Here is a 27,617-nt window from a genome sequence, read left to right on the forward strand (position 1 = left end):
CTCTTAGACTTTCTCCTCCTTCCTTATTGGTCTTTATGCCTCGGGCCCGTAATTTATTCGGTGTGCGGTGTTTGTTTGGTGGTGTTTTCTGCTCTCTTAAATACCAGATCTGGAAAGAGCTTGGGGCAAGCCAAGATCCCTGAAAGGCCCCACACTGATGAGGGCAGGCTCCCAGCTTGTAAATTATAGTTTAAAGAGAATTGTGCCACTTGGCTCTTTAAAAATGCCCATCACACATGAGATCGTGTGTTCCCCACACGCTGCTCGCTCACCCCCTCGCCCCCTGTTCACAGTGTGTGATTGGATCCTTCAGGAAGATTGGTTCCAGCAGTGCTCTGGAATACCATGGGGGCAGATTTTGCTTCCCGAGAAAACAGTCTTTGGAACCTAGAGCCTGCTCCCAGAGGCACTTTGGATTCTTCTCTGGTTCAAATATGTTCAGGCAAATAATGTGGGAAAGAACAAAGCAAGAGGTTCATTGTATGTGACCTGGGAACAGAATGATTCATTATTAAATTTCAAAGTTTTTTTTTTTTTAAATGCTTTTATTTATTTCTAGGAGAGAGAGAGAGACAGAGAGACAGTGTGAGCAGGGGAGGGTCAGAGAGAGAGGGAGTCACAGACTGAAACAGCCTCCAGGCTCTGAGCTGGCAGTCAGCACAGAGCCCGACGCGGGGCTCGAACTCACGAACCGCGAGATCATGACCTAAGCGAAAGTCGGACGCTTAACCGACTAAGCCACCCAGGTGCCCCCCAAAATTTCAAAGTTTTCTGAGCAAAGCCTATAGCTCTTCGATTCCTTTCTTCAAGATTTGTATCTTTTGGCGCCTTATATTATTCCTACACCTAGTGAAACATAATCTAGCATAACAAGGTGGGATGTGTTGGATGAGTCTTCATGAAGCATAAAAAGGTCTCTTTCCCATCTCATTTTGGCTATTTCTATTTCTCGAGGATACTGTGATCCACGGGTCTGTTGAGTTATTAGTCAGGCCAGGAGCTCTAGCCAGAGATTGCATGAACCTCCGCTATGTCTTTAAAAAACAGCCATTTGGCAACAGCCAGTACTGATTGGACCCCACCCTGAGTGGTCTGTAGGTGACCGTGTCCTCCTGGGACCTCTTGGGGCTTGAAGAAGTTAATGTTGTCCTCTGGGCAGCACTCATTCTACTGGGGAGGACAGGGAGCAGAGGAGCCGGTGCCCTGGGGTAAACCAGCAGATCCCTGGCAAAATTGCAAACATCCCTAACTGAGATCAGCTGATGGATGGGGGGTGTGTGTGTGGGGGGGGTGGGGGCTGCAGCATCTGTCTGCAATTTTCCTGATGCTATTACACACTTCTCCCAAGTGACTGTCATTTCTGTGTATAGTAAATTCCTCAAACCCAATCCAAATACTCTATTATCATACTGTATATATTATGTATCATTATAGCACAGATGTATTATTTTTTATTTCCAGCATATTATAATATAACAAAATCTCCTAAAAACTCTACGGTTTGATGCAGATGAGGAAATGCAGATGAATTTTTTCATATTTATGCGGAGTCTAAAATTATTACCTCGGCCTCGATTACACCACTTCCTTTTGGTTATCTGAAAATTGCTCAGGAATAGATTTCCTGATTTTCTCTTCATTTATACCCATTATCCAAACCCACTTTTTTTTTTTAAATATATAGTTCAGAGACAGAAGAGTACAAAGTAAGAGGGCGAGATTGCCCTTTGCAAAGAAATATGAGCTTGTAAAACTTCAAAATTGAATTGTTTCTTGAGAAAGAAGGCAGTGAAACAGAATGTTTTGTTTGGGGAGGAAAAGCCTTATTTTATTCATTTTCTCAGTGTCTTGACTATATTCCATTGGAATATAATAAGCGTTCACCATTAAGTGTGGTGAAGGGTTTCAGCTAAGCGAGTCGATGGAAGAGCGAGGGCTGGAGTGATCAGGTTCGTAGTCTAAGCCACGTGAGGCTGTTGAACAGCTACACGTGATTTGTCTGAGTTGAGATGTGCTGAAATACGCACCAGACTTCTGATGACTTAGTACCAAAAAATGTAAAATATTCCACTAACCATCTCCCTATTGATTATACACTGAAGTGGTAATATGTTTTGATCTGTTGGGTTAAATACAATTTATTATTGAAATTAATTTTAAGAAAAATGTAGCTAGGAGGAAAAACAATCTTGTACCATATTGTTGCATCATATTTTTGCTAGATGGGGAGAGCTTTGCTGCTCAGAGTGTGATCTTTGGATAAGACACCTTGGCACTTCTCAGGAGCTTGGTAGAAATGCAGGATCTCAGGCCTCACTCCAGAGTCACTGAAATAGAATCTGCTCTGTAACAGGCTCTGTAAGGGTTTATACCCACAATCCAGTTGGAGAAACGCTGCTCTAGTTGAGGGGGTTTCCAAAAGGCCAAAGTTCTTCCTCTCCCAATAAATAACTATTTCCCTTGGAAGAGCTGGAGATTCTTTGAGGATACATACTCTGCCTAAAACTCCTCGGTGTCCTCAGTGTTTGATGTAGTGCTTGGTACACAAAAGTTGCTCACTAAGTATCGAATAAAGGAATGGATGCCTCATCCTGCCTATTACTTCACAGATGGAAACTTTCATAATGGTCACACAGAAGGAAAGAATCAGATGGGTGACCCCTATTGAAGGCTGATAATGTAAAGGGATCTGTGTCCTTGTGACATCGTTTTGATATCTGAAACACAGCGCAATGTGTTGTTCTTATATGTAAGGACCCAACTGGCCTCCCTGTCTGGGCTTTGAAAACAACATTCTGACCGCGGTTTGGAAAAATCNAGCCACCCAGGCGCCCCTGGAAAAATCTTTTAAAAAAATTTTTTTAATGTTTTATTTTTGAGACAGAGAGAGACAGGGCATGAACAGGGATGGGGCAGAGAAAGAGGGGGACACAGAATCTGAAGTAGGCTCCAGACTCTGAGCTGTCAGCACAGAGCCCGATGTGGGGCTCAAACCCCTGAACTGTGAGATCATGACCTGAGCCGAAGTCAGACGCTCAACCGACTGAGCCACCCAGGTGCCCCTGGAAAAATATCTTTAATGGAGTAAAAGTACAAATTAGATCCTGGTACTGCCTTGATCAAAGCCTCCCTGGGTTTTCATCACAAGCTCAGTGTTTCTCCATAAGATTCACATAATCTGGCTCTTCACACCCTCTGTGCAGCCCTGAGTAACTCTATGTCTTGTTTCCTGCATCCAAGGAGGTCTATGCTTAGGTGTCAAATCCTCAGAGGACCCTGTCTTTTTATTTTAATGTTTATTTATTTTGAGACAGAGAACAAGAGTGATCAGGAGAGGGGCAGAGAGAGGGAGACAGAATCTCAAGCAGGTTCTGCATTGTCAGCCTGGAGTCCAGTGTGGGGCTCAAACACACAAACCATGAGATCATGACCTGAGCCGAAATCAAGGGTCAGACGCTTAACTGAATGGGCCACCCAGGTGCCCCAGAGAGCCCTGTTTTGATCATTATTTCTAAAATTTTCTTTTATTTAATGTTTGTTTATTTTGAAAGAGAGACTACCAGGGGGAGAGGGAGGTAGAGAGAGAGGGAGAGAGAATCTTAAGCAGGCTCCATGCTCAGTGTGGAGTCTGACCTGGGACTCAATCCCACAACTGTGAGATTATGACTTGAGCCAAAATTATTTTGAGAGAGTGAGTGAGCAGGGGAGGGACAGAGAGGGAGACAGAATCCCAAGCAGTCTCTGTGCTGCCAGCATGGAGCCCAAAGGAGGGCTCAAACCCACCTGGGATCATGACCTGAGTCAACATTGAGAGTCGGAGGTTTAACCAGCTGAGCCACTCAGCCGCCCCTTGATCATCGTTTGTAAAATGATGACCCCACCCCTCCTCTGGATTCTCTGTTGCCTCTCTCTGCTTTATTTTTTTCCCTAGTACCAACTTGATAAGGCAAACTGCTGATGACTAGGACTTGGACATTTCTCTGGTGTAGCTCCAGGCCCCATTATAGTGCCTGGTGTGTCTTAAGAGCTCAATGAATACTTGTTGAATGAATGGATGATTTTTAGAAAGAAAACCAGTGAATTAATATGCTATGACACAGCTGGGCATGCAGGGGTTAACTACAGGAAATAATAGCAGTTAATTACAGCCATCTACTCAGCGAACGTCTTCTGAACACCGCCAGTATACAGTGTTAGGAAGAGAGAAATAAGGCACAGGAACTAGAGGGAATGGCCGGGACATGCTGGGTTTTGGGCAACAGTATGAAGCAGAGGGAAGAGAATTTGGTTCAGGAGTGATGGGAAACAGGACCAGATGGTCTGGCCGAGGCTGGCTGGTGGGGCTTTCAGTGGCGACTCTGAGGAATGCGAACTCCAGCACAGTTTATTATGTGGAAGGTGATGCTGTCAGATTTGGGGTTTTCTGTTTGTTTTTTGATCACTTGGGCTGCTGTGTGGCTGGAGCAGATGGTGAGGAGGAGGGTGTATGCCTGTGGAGAAGCAGCAGGAGGGGTGGATGATGGAGAGAGCGAGAGCAGGAGTGAGGGAGGGTGGGGCCTTGAAGCCCTAGGCATTAGAGGGAAAACGTTGTGCTTTAAAATTGCCCTCCCTGCTGTGTGTCATACTTAACCATCTGAAGAAGTTTCAGAAAGTTCAGGAAAAGAGTCACGGGCTGCCAGTGATGAGATTGTGACCCTCCCATCAGTTTCTATAGCTCATCTGTGCGAAGGGCCTGTGGTCAGCCCTCACACCATGGCTTCCTCCCTGCAGCTCCGAGATTCCTCAGTGAGGTATCCAGGGACATGAGCGTCTCCTCTCCCCACACTGTCATTGCATGTGTGCTTATGTCTCCTTGGTGGAAAGTAAGACATCTCTTCACAGAAACAAGTCAGAGCTTCATGGGCTGTGTTGTTCCTTTGAGGGTATGGAGTCCCTCCTCAGGCTTTGCTTTTTTTTCCCCCTTTGTTTAAATGTTTTCCTTTTTTTTTTTTTTTTTTTTTTAATCTTAGCACAAGAGAGAGCAAGTGTGAGCTGGGGAGGAGCAGATAGAGAGGGGGACACAGAATTTGAATACAGAGCCTGATGCAGGGCTCAAACCCATGAATCGTGAGATCATCACCTCAGCCAAAGTCAGACGCTTTACCGACTGAGCCACCCAGGCACCCTCATTCAGGTCAATTTCTTATTCTGATCGTCTTTGAGCCAGGAAGATCATAGCTCAAGGGTTTGGAAAGGAGGGCATGAAGGCAGACAGAACCCGCACCGCTGGGAAGAATCGTGGTCATGGGCAGCAAGAGAGACCCAGTCCACCCTTGGCTATTCTAAATTTTTTTAAACTTTTTTTTTATTTTTAAGAGACATAGAGAGTATGAATGGGGGAGGAGCGGGAAAAGAGGGGGACACAATATCAAGCAGGCTCCAGGCTCTGAGTTGTCAGCACAGAGCCCGATGTGGGGCTCATACTCACTGACCGTGAGATCGTGACCTGAGCCAAAGTCAGAAGGGACTGAACCCCCCAGGTGCTCCACCCTTGACCGTTCTGGAGCAGTGGACCAGTGGACTGTTCTATTAGCAGTGATTACCTGCACTCTTTCCTTGCGTGGCCATCTGACTTCTGACCACTTCACCACTTACAAGCACTTGCATCTGAATATTGGAAAAAAGCAGAAAAAGAGCCGATGCTTTGTGTCATTTTGCTTCTTGTTAGGGGCTCTATTAAAATAATACAGGAGAATATAATAGAACCAAAGGAGACTGAGACTATTGGCTGAAACGTTTTATTTTCTTCTCCTGTATTTCAGTTGCCGTTGATGATCGTTGATCATTGAATTTAGGGCTACAAAGACTTAAGAAAGCCTCACTTTATAGGTCAGGAACTGAGATTTCAAAAGGGTTTAATTTTCCCAAATCCATTCATTAGTATGAGGCAGAACCAGGCTGCCTGGTTCATAATTTGTGTGGTATTTGACTTCCCCACACTATATCATGTATTGTCTCCATAGGAATCATTTCAGCCTTCCTTGTAAGTGCACACACAGAATAATACATGGTCAAATGAAAAGAATATTAGATTTTGATTCAGAGCACCCCAGTTCTTGTCTTGCTTTCACTTCTTCTAGCCTTATAAACAAGAGAATACCTGTCTTCCTGCTTCACAGATTTACTCTGAGAACCAGAGAAATGATGCCTTCTCAGTTGCCGGGTTCTATAGCAATGTCATCAGTGTGTTTCCATATAATCTCACACATTTAAAAAGCCCCAGTTATTGGTTAATCTATCAGAGATCCAGCAGTTATAATAACATTGAATGGGATTAAAGGGTTCTTTTAGTTCATATGGTGGAGGAAATTCTAAGAAATTAGAAATGTATGAGGAATAAGTGATATAATCTTTGGAAAGAAGGAGATGCTTCCTTATTTGCAGATGTTGGGATTGTCTACCTGGATATTTCAACATGGTCAACTGCAAAGTTAACAGAAGAAGTATAAGAAAGTTCAAGAACTTGAAAATTCCAATGAAAACATTCTCCCTTCTTTTGGAAACCATGCAAAAAGAAAATGTGTAACAGAAAACAACAACACACAGTCTTATTTCTGCAAAACAAGGAGACGAACTTCTCAGTACTTGCAGGCTGTTAAAAGCAGCCAAGTTCCTGTAGGATCTTGGTGGAAGGAATACGGAAAGAAATGGAAAACAGAGTTCTGCTTCAAGAGCACTATGTTCCTATACTCAGAAAAAATACAGATCTGAAGATGAGATGAATTCATTTTCAGATAAATGAAGGAACCACAAAAGGGGGGAGTATTCCATTGTAGCAGATCCGTTCTAGAAGCAATACTAATGGATGATTTTTCAGGCAGAAAGAAAACAAGCTAGATGCTGTAAAGGGTGAAGAGTAATTTTTAATTATATAATTCAATTTAAATTAACACCATGTAAATGTTTTGTGAATTTTAAGATTTATAGTGGGAAATAAAATACAGTAGATGAGGGGTGCCTGGGTGGCTCAGTCAGGTAAGCAACCAACTTTGGCTCAGGTCATGATCTCATGGTTTGTAGGTTCAAGTCCCATGTTGGGCTGTGTGCTGACAGCTCAGAGCCTGGAGGCTACTCTGGATTCTGCATCTCTCTTTCTTTCTCCCCCTCCCCTGCTTGCACTCTGTCTCTCAAAATAAATAAATGTTAAAAAGTTGTTTAAAAAATTATAAAATATAGCAGACTATATCATATTATGATAAATCAAAGATGTGTGTTATAATCTCTAAAATAACTGAAGAATACAAGACATATAACTACCATGTTATTAATGAAGAAAAAAGGAACAATGAGAAAAAAAATATGCGATCAGTCCAAAGGAAGACAAAGTAAGACAGAAAATAGATTATATAGTAGTTAAGGTGAGTGGAGAACAAATAATGATAGCATTAACACACATATATCATTAATTGCATCAAATGTAAACAGACTAAATACTCCAATGAAAAATAAATAACATAATATTAGAGTGAATAAAATACAACATCCAATTAGATGGTACTTCCACGAAATAAATGATGAAAAATTATAGAAAGTTTGAAGGTAAAGGGATGAGACAAGATACACGTTATAAATACTAACCAGAAGAAATCCAGTCTGTTTGAATGTGGACAAAAGAGAAGCTAAGACAAAATGCTTTAACAGAAATAGATACCTAATGACAAAAAAAAAAAAAGTCCAGTTAAGATAACATAACGGCTCTAATTATGGAATCATAGAATAAGGAGACATCGTATCAGAGAAGAATATAGAATATATGAAAAACATATGGGGCACCAGGTGGCTCAGTTGGTTGAGCATCTGACTCTTGATTTCAGTTTAGGTCATGATCTCACAGTCATGGGATCCAGCTCTGTGCTGGGTTCCACGCTAAGCATGGAGTCGGCTTGGGATTCTCTCTCCCTTTCTCCCTCTCCCCTACTTGCACGCATTCTCTCTCTCTCTCTCTCTCTCTCTCTCTCTCTCCCTCTCTCTCCTCCCTCATCTATATCTCACAAAGAGAAAGGAAAATATGACTAACCTGATATAATTGGTGCATGTGGAACATTACACTCAACAGCATTCTTTTAAGCACATGGATAATTATAAAATTTTATCATATGCTAAGCTAATGCTCTAAATATCATTTCCAGTAATTTATAAAAGAAAAATATTAAAGCCAAAGAATGTAGAAGGAAGGATAAATACAAATTATGAGAAGAAAAGAATGAAAGCAAAAAGGATTATAAAGTAATCTTTTGGAAAAAAATATGTCCTTTTAGAAAATGATTAAGGAAATAAAACCTGTATCATAAATTAAAAAAAAAAGACCATCACTAGGGATTCAAAGATATAGTAAGAGGGATTTAAAACAACTTTATGCTAACAAATTTGAAAATAACCATTTTCAATGCAAAATTTCAGGAAAGTATAATTACCAAGACACACCCAGTTGACAAAAAAATGCCTCAAGGTTTGGAGAGGAAAAATAAAACTCTTGTGATTTGCAGAAGATAAAATTTAATGTGTAGAAAATGCTAAAGGATATTATGGGAGGGAAAATGTGATTCTAAACTTTCACATCATATCATAACCCAAAATTAACTTCAAACATCTAATGTAAATAGATATAAATGTATAACTTAGACCCAATCTTACAGAAGGAAACTATTATCACACTGAATTAGGCAAAGATTTCTTAGATGAAACACAAAACATCTAAATTACAAAAGAAAAAATTACATTTGTTTGACTTTATCAAATAAGTAACTTTTGTGCTTCAAGATACATAGTCCAGAAAATGGAAGGTTAAGCAAAGGCTTGGAGGAGGATTTACTGAACATGTCTGCCAAAGGACTGCATTTAGAATATAAGAACCCTTCAAACTCTAATAAGACAAACAACCTGATTTTAAAATGGGCAAAAGATTTAAACAGGTACTTTACTTAAGAAGGTATGGAAGTAGCTAAAAAACACCAGAAAGTTTCATCACTAGTTGTCAGGGAAATGCAAATGGAAACAACAGTTAGACACTAGTACCTCCCTATTAGAATACCAAAAATGAAAAAGCATGATAATATTAAGGGTTGGTCAATACGTGGATCAATTGGAACTTTCAGGCATTACTGGTAGGCATGCAGAAAGGTATAGACTCTTTGGGAAACAGTTAGGCAGCACCTTGTAATAACTTACTATAATGGTGACCTTACCATAATATGCACAAATTCTATATTCACTCCAAAGAAAAATGTGTGATTATAACAGCTTTATTCATAATAGTCTTAAAGTGGAATTAATGCAAAAACTTACCAGTAGGTGAGTTGATAAACCAATGCTGGCATATCCTTTGCTTTGTGGCATACTGGAACATAAATCCCTGGCTCCAAGGAACAGATTATTGATGTAAGTGCGTGCAACAACATGGATGACTCTTAGAAAAGTATTCATGTTTTATGTGAAAGAAGCCAGCCAGAAAGGCTATATCTCATTTGAATCAATTCTTATGAAATTCCAGAGCAGACAACGCTAATGAGACAAAAAGCAGATCATTGGCTGCCAGAGGCTAGGGATAGGTGAGGGAACTGCCTGCAAAGGAGACTGAGGGGGATTTTTGTGAGGTTAATAATGTTCTATATTGTGATGATTGTGGTTTCACAGCATTGAATACATTTGTCAAAATTCACTGAATTGTAAAATTGAAATTGGTGAAATGTATTGAATTGAAATCATACTATAGATAAAGCTAATTAAAAAAGAGATGAAGCACACAGTGCAGAAAATGTACATGGTATGCCTCCTTTGGTGGGAAACATTAGTCTTTTCTATAATGGATAACGATTTTCCACCATACCTGATTTCAGATTTTCTCTGTTTTTGGAACCTTCTTTCATTGACATTATTTTTTTCCATGTCTGTTTCCTTGCACCTTCCTCACCCGCTTCCTGTGTGAAGGCCAAGGTAGTTGGCTTGACTTTGGAAATCACAATCTACTCTTGCGGCCCTTTCTCCCACCCCTTTACCCCAATATCTGCGTCTTCAGCTCCAGTGAGAACTCCTGTCCCATCACACCCTAGCCTACGAATTTTCGACAGGGCTCCCCCAACTTGCAAGATTGTTTCCCATCTCCTTAGCATGGGTTCCATGGTCTGCAGACACAGGTGCAAACAGCTTTGTGGCTCCACTCCCATTTTACCTTGCGTACAGCTTGTGCTTCAGCCACATCACATCACTTTGCTTTTCTTCAGGGGTTATGTGCTCTGTGACCTTGTTATTTTGCAAATGCATCTACTTAGCCTTTTTGTATAACCTCCTTCCTTTCTTTTCTTCATCTGGCAAGCTCTTACTCAACCTGGGCAAACCAGATCCGATGTTACCTCTTCTGTGAAAATCCATTTCTTTCTCCTCTGTGGTTTACTATTTGCAAATACTTTGCTTGTGAAAACTGAGATATGATTATGATTCTCTGAAGAGGAGAGCATTCTGGATAGGGATATAGTGGACATAAAAATTACCAAAATGACTTCTACCCACAGAGGTGTCTTGTGTATAGATAGATAACTTTAAGTAAGTGGGATAACTACACACAAAATTGGATCCACTATGATGAAGCTTTCTGGCCTGTATTTTGTATTTGTCACTCATCATTATGTCACGGATGCCTTCTAATGTCCACAGAAAGAGATCTGTGTGCCATTTTAACAGCTGCATAGGACTCTATTTTATGTATCCTTAACTCATTTTATGTGGGTGCACATTTAAGTCATTTCCAGTTGATCATATTATTATAAATAATGTTGTAACGAGCATTCTGCTGTGCTTTGAAAATGTCTTGACCGATGTCCCTGATCACACTGGATCATGATTATTTGTGTGCTTGTCTTTCCCACCAGACTATTATTAGTTCCCTGAGGGCAAAAACCACTACTTCTCTTGGAGCCTTCAGAACCTTGCAGAGTTCCAGTAGGAGTTTAATATATATTGTTGAAAGTAAAAATAGGAATAACTGGAAGGATGTTTATAGAGTTGGGTGCACATGTGTGTCATGTGTCTTCAGTTCTTACTCAGGTTTTCACTGGCCATGAGCCGGATATCTCCTAGACATTATATAATCCCCTACTTGTTTCTAACCTCTTTTTTACAGATGGTATTACCACTGACATAAATTCAATACCAAGCTTTAAGAATTAACATATTGTCAAACCATGACTCCCCCATAGACTTTGATGAACTCCGGAATAGATTTTACAAATTGCAGAGAAAAAAGAATGCAGATACCTGATACTCTTTGCCCTACCTTAAGCAGAAATGAGTTTTTGACACCGAAATTGTCAATAACAAGAAAAAACTCTTGGTATGCGTGTCGCATACTATTTACAGCTGTTGTCTGTTACAGGTTCTCTGGAGCACCATTGCTGCTGCAACTCAATGGTCTCATAAGTTTAGCTCACCAATACAGTTGTAAAATTGTCTTCAATCACAGAGAGGAAAAGAGAAAAATCAACTAGGAATGGCTAAAATGTGCTTGTGTCTTCATGGGAACCCACTGTTTTCCCCATTTGCTTCATCAGGATGCTCAGAAGAGCCTGTTGGGTCTTATGGTGTATTACAGTATAGCAGGTTATCAACCCCACTCTCCAAAGGAAAGGGACATTGTGAACATCACTTTGCAAGGGCCGCATTTGGATTATTGACTAATGCACTGAATTGTACTGGGTATCAGGCAATGGGAGCCAACTGGCCCAGACAATGAGGGTGTTCAGTTGGTATTGGAAATTTACAAGAGCTTAAGTTCTTTTTTATTTCTTCTTTCAGGGCTGGGAGCACTTACTATCGTTGTTCAATATGCTGTAAATGAACTTAGTTCAAAAACCACAAAGAGAGTGATATGGAATTATAGAACTGAAAATAGGCTGCTGATTGTGTACAAATTCATCAAGGCTCTTTCTCAATAAGCTTTTTATTGGAGTGCCAATGCGAGTTGATTTGGAAAGAGTGAGATGTGATTGTGAGCAAATGATATAGGGGACAGGCTGGCCTTCAGTTAGGTTCAGCTCTGCTCGGCCAGCTAACTGTATATCTCTTTCCCTCCCTCAATATGCTTATTTAGTGAGCTCCAGTTAGCAAATCATTAGCCTTACTTGCAGGATGCCCAATCCAATACTCAGTTTCATCAGAAACTTCCATAACTCATTTTGTAGAAAATGGTGGGGCTGGAATTTGAACTCTGGAAATTATGGCTCTAAAAGTTGTTCTTTACTTCAACAGACCATTCTGTCATTGACTCAACAAATGCATGAGCTTCCATAACATCAGAATGATTTTATGAAGCACAGGTTTCTGTATGTCTTTCTCCTGCTGAAAAACCACTATGGACTCTCTGCTTCTTAAAGTAGTAGTTCTCTCTTGTTCCTTTATGGGATGTGCATATCAAATAGTCTCACGATGACTCTCTTGCACTCTTTCCTCCCCAGTCCAGAAAGCACACATGACTCCATGCCATTCAAAGTAATGTTAGTATATAAGGATGACTTTAAACCCAATCCTCTATTTATATAAGTTAGGCTAGAATGTAGCCACATGTATTGGAAATGTGATTATTATTGCCTAGCCAAATAGTGTTGTCTTGTTCCTCAAAAATCCAGAAACAGGGAAGAAGCTCACTGGCAGTGTAGGGTAGCTACTTAGGAATTTTTCAAGAACCCAGGCTCTTTCCCTGTTTACAGTCACAAAGCATGTGATTTTGGTTCTCAAGTGAACTTTCTCACCTGAAAGTATCACATCTATGTTTAACGAAAGAGGAAGAAGAGGAGCAAGGAAAAGAGACAAAGACCAAGACAGATTTGCCAAGTGAAACTGTCCTCTTCAGTCGGTTTTCCAGAAAGACTTATCCGCTGCTAACATTTACATCTCATCGGCCACAATTCTGTCACTTGGCCACTCTTCCCTACAAGAGGATCCATGAAGTTTGGTGTTTAAATCTAGGCACATCCTTTCACCCCCAGAATTGAGTCTGGTAGTCAAAAAGAAGGGGAGAAGGCTATGGGACAGACAACAGCAGTTTATGCCATGTGTATAGTGGTTCTTCAGTAGACCCCTGCACTGGCCATGCCATACCAACGAGACTCTGACTCCATGGTTGAGAACTTCTAATCTATAGAATAAAGTCTAAATCCCTACATAAAATACATTAGGAAGACCTTACTAGTTTGATACCAGCCTCCTATCCTAAATTCACGTGTTACTATCCTCAATCCTTTGTTTCAGCCACTCGTTTCCTTTATTCTTAACTGTCCCAATTTTTACTTTTCTGTGTTTTTTGCATGTACCTTTTTCTTTACTTGGAAAATATTTCCTTACCTTCTCTCCTGTAGGATGATACTCATTCTACAAGACTCAGCTCAGATAGCATCAGACCTCTGGAAACACCCTTCCCTCTCTAAGTCAGATCTGTTTTTGGTACTTGATGTACACTTCCATTAGTGCACTTGCCATTCATTATTTGCTCGTGTTTGTCACTACCGGCAAAGGCTATGGCCCCTTACATAACAAGGACTCTAATTTATTCAAATTTTATATCCTGTGGCTCCTATAGTTCCTGGAATATGCTCAAGACACCTGCTTAGGGAAAAACAACCCAATATTATCCTCAGTATGTAAATGATCCTTAAGGGACTGACCTGATCTGCTCTCACCATAGGCAATAAAAATGTACTGACCTCTGCTCCTCAAACCTAGGTCTCAATCTTGTCAACAGATAGTAGTTTTTGTCCTAATTGATAATGATGATAATATAATTCATGATTACCTGTCCTTTAGATCTGTTACTGAGTGTTATTCAGTTTTCACTTTCAATGTACCGGACTGGAGACACAGTGTGTTCCCTCAAAAAAGAAAGAAAGCCATATTTAACTTAGTGATTTGAATGATATGGAAAGAAATGATTAATTTAACTTTTAGGCTGCTTAGTGCCGGGGTATTTATTCTTGGCAAATGCTTAGATCTTGTCATCCAAGTGGGTTTAGGAGCAATAAGGAATCGGGTGAGGGTACAGAAGGGAAGGAGAGTCAGAAACACACACACACACACACACACACACACACACACACACACACACACAGTTGGACAAGGGGTTAGAGCAGATGTGGTGAACTTCTGGTGTCATGCCACATCTTCTGCCCTCTTCCCCAGTGATAGACACCACTAATCAATCAAAATGTCTTTCACCTGAGCCAAGATATGGTCCCAGAATATACCTCAACATTACAACGGTCCAGATGTTTTCTAGCAACGAAGGAAAAACCGCATCTTTTGCTCATCAATGCATTCTCCATAGTGTCTTCAGATCAATATGCTCCCTGTTATTGAGAAGACAGTGTTTTTCTGATTCCTTCTGAAAGGAAAGTATTGTAACACCATGATTGAGTTGGAGTTGTCAAATCTTATGAAATCTTTCTCAGAGTTTAAGTAGAGTGTCTTACAGACATAAAGTTCCCAGCACAAGTTCTATCCTTGAATCCCATTTCCACTGGGGAACAAGAGGGACCCTCCTACCCACAGACCTCATAATTGAGGTGGAAGAAACTAACCTGTAGTGAATGGTGAGCAATGTTCCAAGTACCATATTTGCATCTTTCTCTTTTTATAATAACCACACAAGATCAATATCATTGTCCCCATTTTACAGATGAGGGATTAAATTATTCACTCAAGGTCTTATAACTGATAAGATTTAATTTCAGATCTGTGACATCCAGCACTGTGCTATTGGATCCTAGAGAGTTAATTGTTCCTTTGGTTATCTTGATGAAATCTGCTTCTTATGTTCTTTTCATGCCACTAAGTACTTATGCTTTTGATAACAGCCGTGAGCTTTAACTTTATATTTTCTTGAGTCTTGCAGACTATAGAGACAGATGGAAAATGGATAAGTGTAGATCAGATATGTATGGGAAACAATCAACCTATTTTGGACTTGATGCCAGTCAGGTATAATTCTGACCCATGGAAAATTGTCTTGTTGGAAATGGAAAGTGTACTTAGGTTTAATTTCCTTGTGTTCCTTTTTCTGCAGGGCAGCGCCCATACCAGGTGATCACTGCCCGAGTGCACCCAGGGGAAAGCAATGCCAGCTGGGTGATGAAAGGGGCCTTGGAGTTCCTGGTCAGCAGTGACCCTGTGGCTAGACTCCTGAGGGAAAACTTCATTTTCAAGATCATCCCCATGCTCAATCCCGATGGTGTCATCAATGGCAAGTATGTCAGGCACCCAGCTCAGCTGGGTCCTCATTTATGTCACCATTGTGACACATTGTGTCTCTCAGTGGGTGTGATTGGAGAGGCCATACTCTGGCAGAAATAAATCCTCTTGGGCTTCTGTTAGCTGGTACAAATGACAATGTACTCTCCACACACAATGATGTTGTATCAGTTTTCTTTGAATAGAAGGGCATAGACCCATAGGCACTTAATTCTAGAGGAGTCCCTAGAAGTAATCTGGTCTAATAGTCTTTTTTTTTTTTTTCTTTTAGAAAAAGGAGAAAATGAGTGGGCATGGTGATCAAGTGATTTGCCCAGGTCACATGCTAGGTCAGTGGCAAAGACAAAACTCAGATTCTGATTTCATCGCAGTTAAGACTAGTACTTCATTTACTTACTGATATTTACTACAGAGAAATCTTTATTGAGTTGTATTGTACTGGGTTCTGTATATAGCTCCAGTAAGGGTGTCACCTTATCTGAATGGATGACTGGCGGGGTTGAAAGTGACTGTGAAAGCAGATGGAAGGGGTGGTGCTCCTCATAGTACTCCTCCATGCCTTCAGAATACATTAACAGGAAAGATGAAGTCCAGTGTCTGATGAGGTCTTTTGGAAGGAGCAGCATTTTCAGAGTTTGTGATCTGAAGCCCAGATACCAGAGCAGGTCCCCAGGGTCCCATGGCCAGTGGATAGGGGAGGCAGGATTAATGTTCACAAATTCTCAACCCTTGGGGAAAGAGACTACAGCCTCTTCCCGTGGTCACAGAAGTCTTTTTACTATAGGAATGGACATTGGTATCCTGTGAGAAAAACAGAACATAAGATAAATAGAACAATTAAAAGAAAAATAATTGCAGAAGCTATAAATGAAAACAACTTATAACTTAATTGTCGGTATTGGGGGTGGCTGGGTGGCTCAGTTGGCTGGGCATCTGACTCTGGATCTCAGCTCAGGTCTTGATCTCTGTGTTGTCAGTTTGAACCCCATGTTGGGCTCTGCATTGGAAGTGAAGCCTACTTAAAAAAATGTCAGTATTGAAGAAGCAAAGCACAAGTTTAGAAAACTGAGAAAACAGAACAATATCAAAAGGTGAAACAAGAGATAAAATGAGAATTATTAAAAATTGTATGAAAAAGAAAACAAAAATTTAAAAAGAGATAAAGTTAAAATGGTTTCAACTAAGTAAAGAGATTGTTTTAAGAAAGATAAAATAGTAATTAATTTCTTTAAGAGAAAAAGCGAAATACATGTTAAACAGCTGAGAATAGACTCGCTTCAAAGGAAAAGCACAAAAAAAATACTGGTAAGTTTAAAAAAATAGAATTATAAAGATGATAAAATATAAAAAGAGGATCAGAATACATTCCAAATGATAAAATATGTTAAATTATGCCAAAATGCAAGCAAGTCAAAGCTATAGACTTTAAAAATAAAATTTTAATAGATACCAAAAAAAAGAAAGAAAGAAAGAAAGAAAGAAAGGCAAAGAAGTTAAGTGATTCATTTGTTCGTAGCAAGTTTCCTGCTTTTGTAGCTCCCAGAATCCCTAGCTTTTGGTGGAGGTTTTTGATGGGCAAAGAGCAGGGTCCTTCGTCTTTGTCTATGGTGACTGATTGGCCTTCAAGCACATGTGAGAAGCAAGAGGCCAGGTCTTCCCAGTCAGGAGCATTAATTAGGCCTCTGGAAGAAGTTAGCCTTCGTAGATCTCAAGCTGGACAAAACTCTAGAGCAGTGTTCTCTTCTGGTCCAACAAAAGTCAGTGGGTTCCTCCCACATGCTATGATGGCCCCAGAGAATAGGTCTTTAATTAATTAATGAGTGACTCCTTCCTGTGTGAGGGGCCCAGGATTTCACTAGCAAGCTCTGTCAGTCTAAATGGATGGAAAACAGCTATGCAAGCCATCTTGAGGGGCGTGATCCCATTTCAGCATGCTCGCATCCAAGTTGGCTCTTTTCTAAAGTTTCTCTTTCCATTGAATTGTCTGGGGACTGTTAGAGAATGGAAACAGTGCTGGCCTTAGGGTTATAACCCTATTTTGGAATCTGGCTCTTCCCCTGACCTACTGACTTTTCTCTTCTGTTGGAAGAATAAGGTAACATGCTCCCTATTGACCTGCCTGGGAAAATGTCTCATAAGCCTAATGCAGTATTCGAGCTCAGGGCTAAGTATTATAGTTTCTTCCATTTCAACTGCTCACACCTCCAAATGAGGGGCTTGATCCAGGTCTTTGGTTGAAAGGTTAATGTGGTCTTAGTCACAGAGTGTCCTCCTGGCCTGGACACCTTTTCATCTCACAGCTGGCTGTTTTGGACTCCCTAATGGCAGACCAGCTTCTTCTCAGTGACACCACCATTCATCATCATTACCATTATTTATTATGATTAAAATTACCCTTTATTTTTTAATGTAGCATCTTTCATCATGGAGCTCAAGGCACATCATAGATCACTTGGATCACTCCAGCAATTTTGGCTGGAAGGGACATGGAAATCATAGTGTTATTCTACTGATAGGAAATCCGCAGGCTATAGCACATCACTAGCAAAGACTTGAGACTGCAATGGATGCATAACATCTCACTGTAAAAGCATGGAAAGGTCTCAGCTCATGAACCCTTTTGAGAACCTACCAGACATGGTTCATCTAATGTCTCCTTGAACTTCTGTGATTGACATTCCATTTCAGGGCATGTCCATTCTGTTTTGCACAACGAGGTGACTATATTTTCCTGTGCTTTGATCTTTGCCCTGTGAACTTCAAACATTTTATACAGTCTTACCTTGGGATAGCCCATGGATAAAATTGAATCTCCCTTTTACATGCCTTAGTATTCCCATGTGAAGTCCTATCTGAGTTTAATGCAGTTCACCTAAAGGTTGTTTATGTGATATTTTTTCTGATGTACTGATCTTCAGCAGTTTTCTCTGGGCACATTTTAACTAATAGATTTCTTAAAGGTAACTGAACTGTCCTGTGTGTCATCTGAACAGCAAAGAAACCATCTTTGCATGAAGATTAGAGAGCCTAGATCAAAGTTTGGGACTTAGCTTACTACATTGTACTCTTTTTTCACAAATAATCATGGGCCCCCATGGAGAATGTAAGAATGTGTAAAAGTAGAGTAGTTGCCTTTGTGGTGATGGTAATGGAGACTCTGCGGATGGCTGAGAGGTTTTGATAACAGTGGTCAGAGAGACAAAGCCCATGTTTTCCAGCAATAATACAGTGGGTCTTGCCAAGGCAAAATCTCTTAGCAACACATGTCTGTAACAGGAAAACAAAATACAAAAATGGTTTCCAAAAGAAGTGATCTACCATCTTGCTGGCCTGGTTGATTATATAGAATTGGGCTGAGTTCTAAGTAATCCAGGAGGATCATTGACTCTTAAAACTGTTTTCTACATGGAATAAAAGGCCAGGGGTTCAACAAATTGGGTGAGGGCAGAAGTGATAATGGCGGCTTGGTCAGAGTGTGAAGTGGGGAAAAGGGAGGTGATTCTTTAATAGGTTGGCATGACATATAATCTAGCATGGTTTCCAATTTTTGGACTTTTGTTGTTGGGTAGAATGTAGTGACAAAATAATTTTTATAAAGTCAACACACAGCCCAGCATTTTATTCACAGGAGAATTGGAGTATATTGATTCTTAGTATATATACAACTCTACCAACTTGATTTTCTCCTTCAAGGCCATTGTGGAACAGAAACAAACAGTAATAAAGAGCAGAGGGCATACTATGAGTAAACGCACCAAGGTATTAAGAAGCAATAGATGAATGCTCTGGGGGAAACAAATGAAACTATAAAAATCAGATAAAAAATCTTGACAATTTAAACTATTTGGGGCCATTTAAAGTTAGTGCCAATATTCTTTTACTCCACCGTGGGTTGTAAAGGCTTTATTTTACTACAATAAGAGAACTCACAGACTTTACCTATAGAAAAAAAAAAAATCATTCAGACCTTTTATGGGCTGAGAAAGGACCTGTTCTTTTACATAGATTTCTTATGTAATTGTAACTATGCCCCCAAAGACAAGTCTTCTATCTAATTTCTAGATGGGGAAACGAGTACACAGGAGTGAAGTCTTGGGTGGAGTTTAAGGGGCTGGTATTACAGAAACAGGACCAGAACTTCTCTCTGTCCCATACTACTTTTGGGATTTAAGGGATATAAGGGCATTAAAATGAAACAAAAACAAAAACTTAAAATGTTCTAGCTAGGAGGGTTCATATGTGTTATTTGGTCCCAGTCCTTCAGATGTTAAGGAAACTGAAACTAAAGAGGTAAAAAATGAGTTATCCCAGATCAGAAAGATTGTCCAAGACAGGAATGGAATGAGAAATTATCTAGATACCTGAAACACTGAGGTGTTTGTGTACATGGATGTACACAGGTGGGCACGTGTACGTGCGCACGCGCACACGCACACACCTGTGCCCAAGGTTAGATGGCTAGCTTGTGGCACAGCTGATCTATGAACCCACTCTGTCTGGTTCCATAGCTCATGTTCATTTTGGTCAACCAGCTCTTCCCAACTTTGGATGCAGAAGCAAGTAGGGCCTCAGCGCTACTGACTAATCACCATGTGGTCTCTGAAGTTAGTCTTGTTGACGTGGACCTTCATATCCCATGTGCTGGGGATGAACCTACACACAGCCTTGGTCTTGGACCCAGAATGAATGAACTGGCTCATCCTCATCATCCTCAGTCATCTTCCATGGGATCTGAATTTCCAGCCTGTCTTTAGCCTTGACATGGCCTTGCCCTGCCAGCCTTCTCCATTGGAGAACATATCCAGCTTTCCTGTTGCTGCCAGCTTTTGGCGGTAGGTGACACACAGCTAATTTTGGATATTTTTTGTCCTGGAGCCTCCATGCCCATTCTGTAGTATATTTTAATTCAGCTGACTATTTCTGATCACAACGGACTGATAATTATCTCCATTGGGATCCCTTCAGCATCAGCAGATCCATGTCTCTTCCCTCCTGTTTGGATATGCTCAGGGCTTCCCTCTAATATGACTTCAACTCTAACCTTTTAATGTATTTCAGATCACTTCAATAGAATCACATTTAGTGGTGGTTGCTTCTTAGACTTTGGGATCTCACAGATCAGTTACATTTAGAAAAAAATGGGCCATAGTAAGTATGTAATTTTATTATTTTCTTTCAATTTACACAAGTAAGAATGGAGGATACTCACTGAGCTCCCTGACAACAGATCGGTGAGAAGTTCCACAGCAGATAGTGCTTGGGCTGCACTATCCCCACCTGCACACAATCATACAAGTAACCTAGGGTTTGTCTGCTTGGTCTTTAGCTCATGTCAGATCAACGCATATGTGGTGTTTGTACTATGACCCATGGTGCTACTGCCCATGAAGTTTCCCTGTAAGTGTCAGAAATGGCATTGGTTATTCCCATTGTCAAGCATCCTGGACCTGGAACAATAAAAGATGTCTGGAAAATGGGCCTTGAAGGAGAAGAGCTAATTCCTCTGAGCTTGAAATTGGAGAAACTCTGTTCTAACCAAAGGTGACAGAGGAAAGGTGGCATCTATCATTTGGAGGAAGCCAGAAGAAGGAATCCCTTAAGTGGCTACTTGATAATGAGAACACTTCTACAAATAATCAGTTTTAAATGTTCTATGAGTAGTTATCTCCTTTTAAAATTTTTTTTAATGTTTATTTTTGAGAGAGAGTGAGAGAGAGAAAGGGGAGGAGGGAGAGGAACACACGCACACAGTGGAGGGGCAGAGAGAGAGAGACAGACAGACAGACCGACAGACAGAGAATCTGAAGCAGGCTTCAGGCTCTGAGCTCTCAACAGAGTCTGATGCAGGGCTCAAATTCATGAACCATGAGATCATCACCTGAGCTGAAGTTGGGCACTTAACCAACTGAGCCACCCAAGTGCCCCAGCAGGTAGTTATCTTCTTCTTTTTTTTTTTTTTTTAATATTTTTTTATTTATTTCTAGGAGAGAGAGAGACAGCGTGAGCAGGGGAGGGTCAGAGAGAGAGGGAGTCACAGACTGAAACAGGCTCCAGGCTCCGAGCTGGCAGTCAGCACAGAGCCCGACGCGGGGCTCGAACCCACGAACCGTGAGATCATGACCCAAGCGAAAGTCGGACGCTTAACCGACTAAGCCACCCAGGCGCCCCGCAGGTAGTTATCTTCTGTTATATAATTTATTCTTTAGTAAAGTGTTGATAAGCCTTTCCATCTCTTTTCAGCCATGCTATTGAGATTGAAAGAAAGCATCTATGCCCAAGACTGGTGAAGGGGATAAGAGGCAGTCATACTTAGAGAACTTCCTAAGGGACCAGTGAATAACAAATACAATAGATATGTTTCAGAGTTATGCACAGAAGAATTGGGATATCAAAAAATAAAATAGATTTATTGTTTTCTAATTATAAAAATGGTCCATGGTACAGCCAAGATATTAGATGTTTCAAAAGATGAGATTTGGTTCTCATAGATGGCAGACGTCTAAAAGTTCTAAAAGGGACACAAGCCAAGAGATTAATAACTGCAGAGTAAGGGACCACCTGCAAAGGGAGCAGAGAACAGGGGAAAAGGCGGAGTGAATGGAAATGGGGCCTGGAGGGCTCTAACTGGCTGGTGTTTGGAACTCTGAGAAGAGGGTCTGACCTGGCAAGGGCTTCAGTGGCTCAGAGAGGACAGCTGAGAGAGTGGAAGAGTGTAGAGTGACCTGTGTCTGAATGCCAAGGGGACCTGTCTGCCTGCGGCTATCACCTGTAAGGGGGCAGTGATGGATCAGAGCTTGAGCTAGTTGCCTGCTGCCACTGTAGTCTTAGTAACTGGAACTGGAAAGCAGGGGGGTGTGGGGAAGAGATGTCCTTTTCTTCCTCTCCCTCCAATACCTCCTGTTGGCAGAACCTACCAGGAAGCCAACTGGCAAGAGAGTCTGAGCATGGTAATTTGCACTTTAGCTGCAGTGTGACAAGGTAGAGAGCTCAGAGATGGTTGGTGAAAAGCAAGAACAGGGGCGCCTGGGTGGCTCAGTCAGTTGAGCTTCTGACTTCGGCTCAGGTTGTGATCTCACAGTTCGTGGTTTGGGCTCTCTGCTGTCAGTGCAGAGACCACTTTTGATCCTCTGTTTCACTTGCTGCCCCTCACCAGAGTTCTCTCTCTCTAATATAAACATTAAAAAATAAGTGGAGAGTGACACCTCACCTTAAAAAAAAAACAACAAAAAGAAAAAAAACAAAACAAGCACAAAGCATCCATTAGCTGAGTTCTAGACATGCACTAGCATCAGGGTTATTACTGTATGTATGTGACTTCTTTGTTTTCAAAAAGTAGAATGGTTTCTTTTATGGTTTCCAATGCAAAGAAAAGAAATGATGCATCATTATTGTAGAAAATTCCAGTGTAGAGAAGTAGCTGAAAGAAGAAACTAAACACCCAAATTCAGGGCTATTGAGTTGCATTACTTCAAAGGACATTGTTCACATCATTATACTCTCTGGTAATTATACAGCATTTCTGGAATTTTCCAACAAGGGGGCCCTTCCCAAATTAGGCTGCCCAGACATAAACGCTATTGTCAAGTTGGAGAAGATTCTTTTGCCATTTGTTTGTAACTTAACAGCTTCAGGTATATCAGCAATCTCTTTTTAATTATATATAATTATACATTATATGATATATGAATACATATTATATGTTTATATTATATATTTATATTACATATATATTTGTATTATATATTATGTAAATATATATGCCTAATATGCATACATATTAACTTAAGATCATATATTTTATAGTAGTTTCTAAACTAACAACATCTTCCTATGGTAAAAAATACAAGCAGCATTATTTGTGTTTTTTCTTATTTTTTTAACACTTGTTTATTTTTTGAGAGGCAAAGAGAGACAGAGTGTGAGCAGGGGAGGGGCAGAGAGAGAGGGAGACACTGAATCTGAAGCAGGCTCCAGACTTTGAGCTATTAGCACAGAGCCTGATACAGGGCTTGAACCCGTGAACCATGAGATCATGACCTGAGCCAAAGCCAGACACTTAGCTGATTGAGCCACCCAGGCACCCCAGGTATTATTAGTTTTCAAACTAGCACTGTTATAGTATTGATGGGCCTGTAATGAATTTAAACAATTCTCCATTATGAATAATAGAATATTCTTGTTTTCTCTTGGTGAATTTCTCTGGGTATTTCCTTATGATAAATTCTCAAAGTAGTCTGTTGAGTTGAATGTTATGCATATTTTACATTTAATACATATATGACCAGATTATTTGGAAAGTGTGCAAGTATATATTCCCACCTCTAATGGGTGAAAGTACCTGGTCCCCACACTGTTGTCAACACCACATTTTATCAGTCTTTTAAATTTTTTTGCCAATCTGATAAGAGAAAAATAGGATTTTAATTTTGATTTTTTTATACTTAGAAAAAAAATCTTACTCCCATTCTGCAGATGAAACACACACACACACACACACAGACACACACGCCAAAGATTGGATGGGACACATGAGGTCAACCACATAGCTGATGTTTCGGAGTCTGCAACCAGACTGGCCTGGTTGCAAAGTTCATGTTCGTTCCACTTGGCTGTGAGCTCCACTTACATCAAACCTTCTAGGGAGTCATTTTGGTGACTCTCCTCTTGAAAGTTTTTAGCACAGAGTCTGGGAAGTGGTTGGAGCCTAACAGATGTGTATTAAGTCTAACCCCGGGTGCACCTCACCTTTCTAAAGCGTTTAAATGTGTGGATATCCACGTAGATCATTCTAGACCAGAGCAAGGATTCTAAAAGGCTTTAAGCCACTTCTATTAGAAATTAACTGTTGGAGGACACTTGTGGGGGATGAGCACTGGGTGTTATGTGGAAACTAATTTGACAATAAACTATTTGTAAAAAAAAAAAAACAAAAAAAACTGTTGGAACCATATTTAGTTACATATTAGCACTTAAGTATTGGTGTACCACCAATAATCTTTTATTGTATGTTAGACAGCAAGGGAGAATTTGTATCCTACCCATATGAGGGGTGGTTCTTATTGAGCCTGTGGGCATTGCAATTACTTGGTCTTCTCCTTTTCTTCTCTTTGTCTTAGTCATCATCCACTGTCTGGGACAAACAGCTGGACAAACACATCGGGGAGCTTGGTTTATTGTCTGGGCAATTTCCAGCAGGGTAGCGTTTAATAAGTATGGGGCCTCTGGATCCTTCCAGGCTGGCAGGATTTATGCCCTCAGAGCTCCTGTTAGGTCCTGTGGGTCTTCTATGGACCTGTTGTCCATATTTGGGTTCTGAAGCACTAATTTTCAGTGTGCCTATGGGTGTGAGCTTTGTGGTATTTCCTGCAAAGCAAAGGCAGTAGATCAGGGATCCTCTGTAGAGGGGAGAAGGAGAGACAGGGAAAAGCAAGAGGGACCAGTAAAGGCAGAGGGAGACTAGCTGTCACATGGGCACTCTCCCTGTAGGTCTCCATTTTCCTCAGCAAGACATTGTGTTCCCCCCTCTGAAGGCTTAGATGACCTCAGCTGGAGGGCCTATCAGGAGAAAGTTCTCCATGCCTCGTGGCCTCTGGGAAGCTGAGTGATGGAGTCCACGTGATCTGCACCAATGATGCTGATGGTCCTGATGAAATGCCATGATATGATGTGAGAGTAATACTCCCCTTTAAAACTTGTTCCAGAGTTTCAGCCCCAAGTTCTTCCTCAAGCAAGGCCAGGGGAATCCAAAGTTCCTGCTGTGGAATCTCCCTGTGGAATGTTTGCAAGCCAGAGATCATATTTCTCAGCAAGGAAAACTTAGCCTAGAGCAATCAGCCATTCTCTCACCTTGGAACTCACTGGCCCTTCTGGGGAGCTGACAAGGAACATAAACGTGAAGTCATGTACTTTAAAAATTTAGGCTATTTTTTGCCAGTTTGTACTGTTTGGAACAGATCACAGTTAACGGAGGATGGATATTTTTGTTCTATTTGTTTTAGGAAAAATAAAACATTTTGGACATGGAGCAGAGGTTGGCTATTTGGACAGCAATGCCAATCTGGGTCTGATTCTACCCTGTTTGTGTGTCTCTGTGTTAAGGATCTCTGGGGAGACATGAGCAAAGGGTATTTAATGTCTTTCTCTTTGCTTTACTTGCCTTCCTTATATTTGAAAATGGGGGGAAATGTTATTCTGCTCCAGAAGGGGTTATTTGGTCCAAGGAACTAATTTTCTTCATTTACCTCTTGCCTTCACTGAAGGAAGAAAAAAAAAGGAGGAGGTCTCTGTCCATTATCAGATGCTGAGATATTCTCCTAAAGGGAACATTTATAGGAATGTTTTAATCTCACAGATTTTTTTTTTTACAACTTTATAAACGAAAGGCAGATACACATTTAAATTTTTTAAAAAGATGCAGAAGTGACTGTTTTTTATTTTTTTTTCCTTGAATTCTTCCCTTGCAAATGTCTGTCAGTAATTCTGAAATCATGGTCTACGGGGATTTTGTGGAACATCCAAGATTCTCCTACAATGTGGAAGGAAGTAGAGGGATGCATGAAGAACATGGTGTTTAGTGCAGCTGTCCAAACCTCTGTCCGTACCCTGTAGCAATCATGTGGGCTAAGACAACATTGAGGGTCCTGGTTCGAGAGGGAAATGTGGCACCTTAGTCTTGCAGATGAACTTATTCATAGAGATCAAAATAAAAATTATTTGCTCTGGGAACTCTTAAGGTCCTGCTGTAAGTCATTTGCATAGTTTTAAATGATGCATAGTCCTAGGGGCAGAGAGTTGTGGGAGAGCTTTCCCAGGGGCTTCCTTGCTCACACCCCTTCCTAAGCACAGAGAAGGAGTCAGGAGCTTGAGTACTCCATTTGCCTTCCTCAGACATTGCAGTTCTGAACAAATATTACTATTTATTATTCCTAAATTTAGGGTTATTAATTATATCAGCATAAACCTAATTTATGCCATCATAAACAGCAATAATAAATGCTGCCAAATGCTAATACCCAGCTCTTGCCAACTGTGCCTGTAGTTGATGGGTTTCTACCCCCCCTCACTTCCCAGAAGCATTAAATTAAAAATGATTCAATGTTGCAGAATCATTGATCAAGTTCGGGCTGAGGCTCTTGGGGAAATGTGCTTGTTTGTTAAATGCTTTGCTCCCTCATTGGCTGGGCAGTTTCTGATCTCTGCATTCTGGTGCTTCTCCATTCCTTCCCTGGAGGGGGAAGAAATGGGGGAAAGGATGTAGGCAAGGAGGGAGGTAGATGAACGGCTATTCTTTCTCAACCTCCCTTTCAGACATCTCTTTTCTCGGCATCTCTTTGCCTAATACTTTCTTTCAATGTACACTTAGAAGTCTTTATAAAGCAAACCCTTGGGTGCGATATGGATGTGTTATTTCTCAATTCCCATCATATCTACCATGTACTTAGAGACGTATGTTGCATGGCTCCCTGAAATATATGAGAGGCTATACCTGAACAATAGGAAGCACAGCCCTAACAATCCATGCCAATACTGAGGGTGCTTTTTCTTTGCCATTTACTCTCTGGGCGCTCTGCTTTCACAAGGGAAGAGGGAGAGCCTGTCTCCTTGTTATCAGAGTCATAATAAGATCTCAGTGCCTTTTGCAAAGGAAACAATTTGTGCTTCTCCTTGTTTTGATGACTCTCTTTTTTTTTCCCCCATCTGGAATGATTGTGACTGTGATTCAGTACAAGGAATCCCCACTGGGCAATCAGAACGCGCAGGCTCTGGTCAAAATTGGTTTCTTTTCAGCCATGTGGCTTTGGACAAATCATTTAACCTCTCCACTCCTGCTTCTTGAACTTATTAAGAGGCTACTAAGCCCTAACCATGGCACCTCACTTGATTAGTATCATGATCAAATACTGTAGTACTTTGAAACTGTTAAGCACTGTCTGAAAGTATAAAAGTAAAGGTTCCTCTGATTGTGTTCTAATGCCTGAATTTCACTGGTAGGCCATGCAAAGCTCTTCTCAGTAGCTGAGCCAAACAGCCTTAATGATCTTCCTGCTTTCATCTCTCAGTTCTTCAAAGGGATCCAAGATAAGGTACTGCAGTGGGATAGAAACTCTGTAGAGGGAGGGACAGTGTCCAAGTTGAAAAAAGTGATAGAGACACCTTCATTTTTTATATAATGCAATATATGTAAGTTTATATTTCATAATATATAGTATATAGAATATTTCCATATATAATATACACATATATTTTAAATATATTTTACTATGTAATATATTATGTGTGTATACACATATATATGTATGTGTGTGTGTGTGTGTATATATGCACACACAAAAAAACTGAAATTTTGC

General features: G+C 40.7%; 1 protein-coding gene across 1 annotated transcript in view; it reads left to right on the top strand.

The window, feature by feature from the left end:
- AGBL1 (AGBL carboxypeptidase 1) overlaps positions 1-27,617 on the top strand; it is a gene marked incomplete at its 5' end in the record, with an annotated part of 692,079 nt that overhangs the window by 229,574 nt on the left and 434,888 nt on the right. The window contains one exon of the mRNA XM_077774253.1: positions 15,086-15,266. Coding sequence (XP_077630379.1) covers positions 15,086-15,266 — 181 coding nt within the window. The remainder of the gene's footprint in view (positions 1-15,085; positions 15,267-27,617) is intronic.

This window comes from Crocuta crocuta, unplaced genomic scaffold, assembly GCF_008692635.1.
Source record: "Crocuta crocuta isolate KB4526 unplaced genomic scaffold, BGI_CrCroc_1.0 scaffold7, whole genome shotgun sequence".
Lineage (NCBI taxonomy): Eukaryota > Metazoa > Chordata > Mammalia > Carnivora > Hyaenidae > Crocuta > Crocuta crocuta.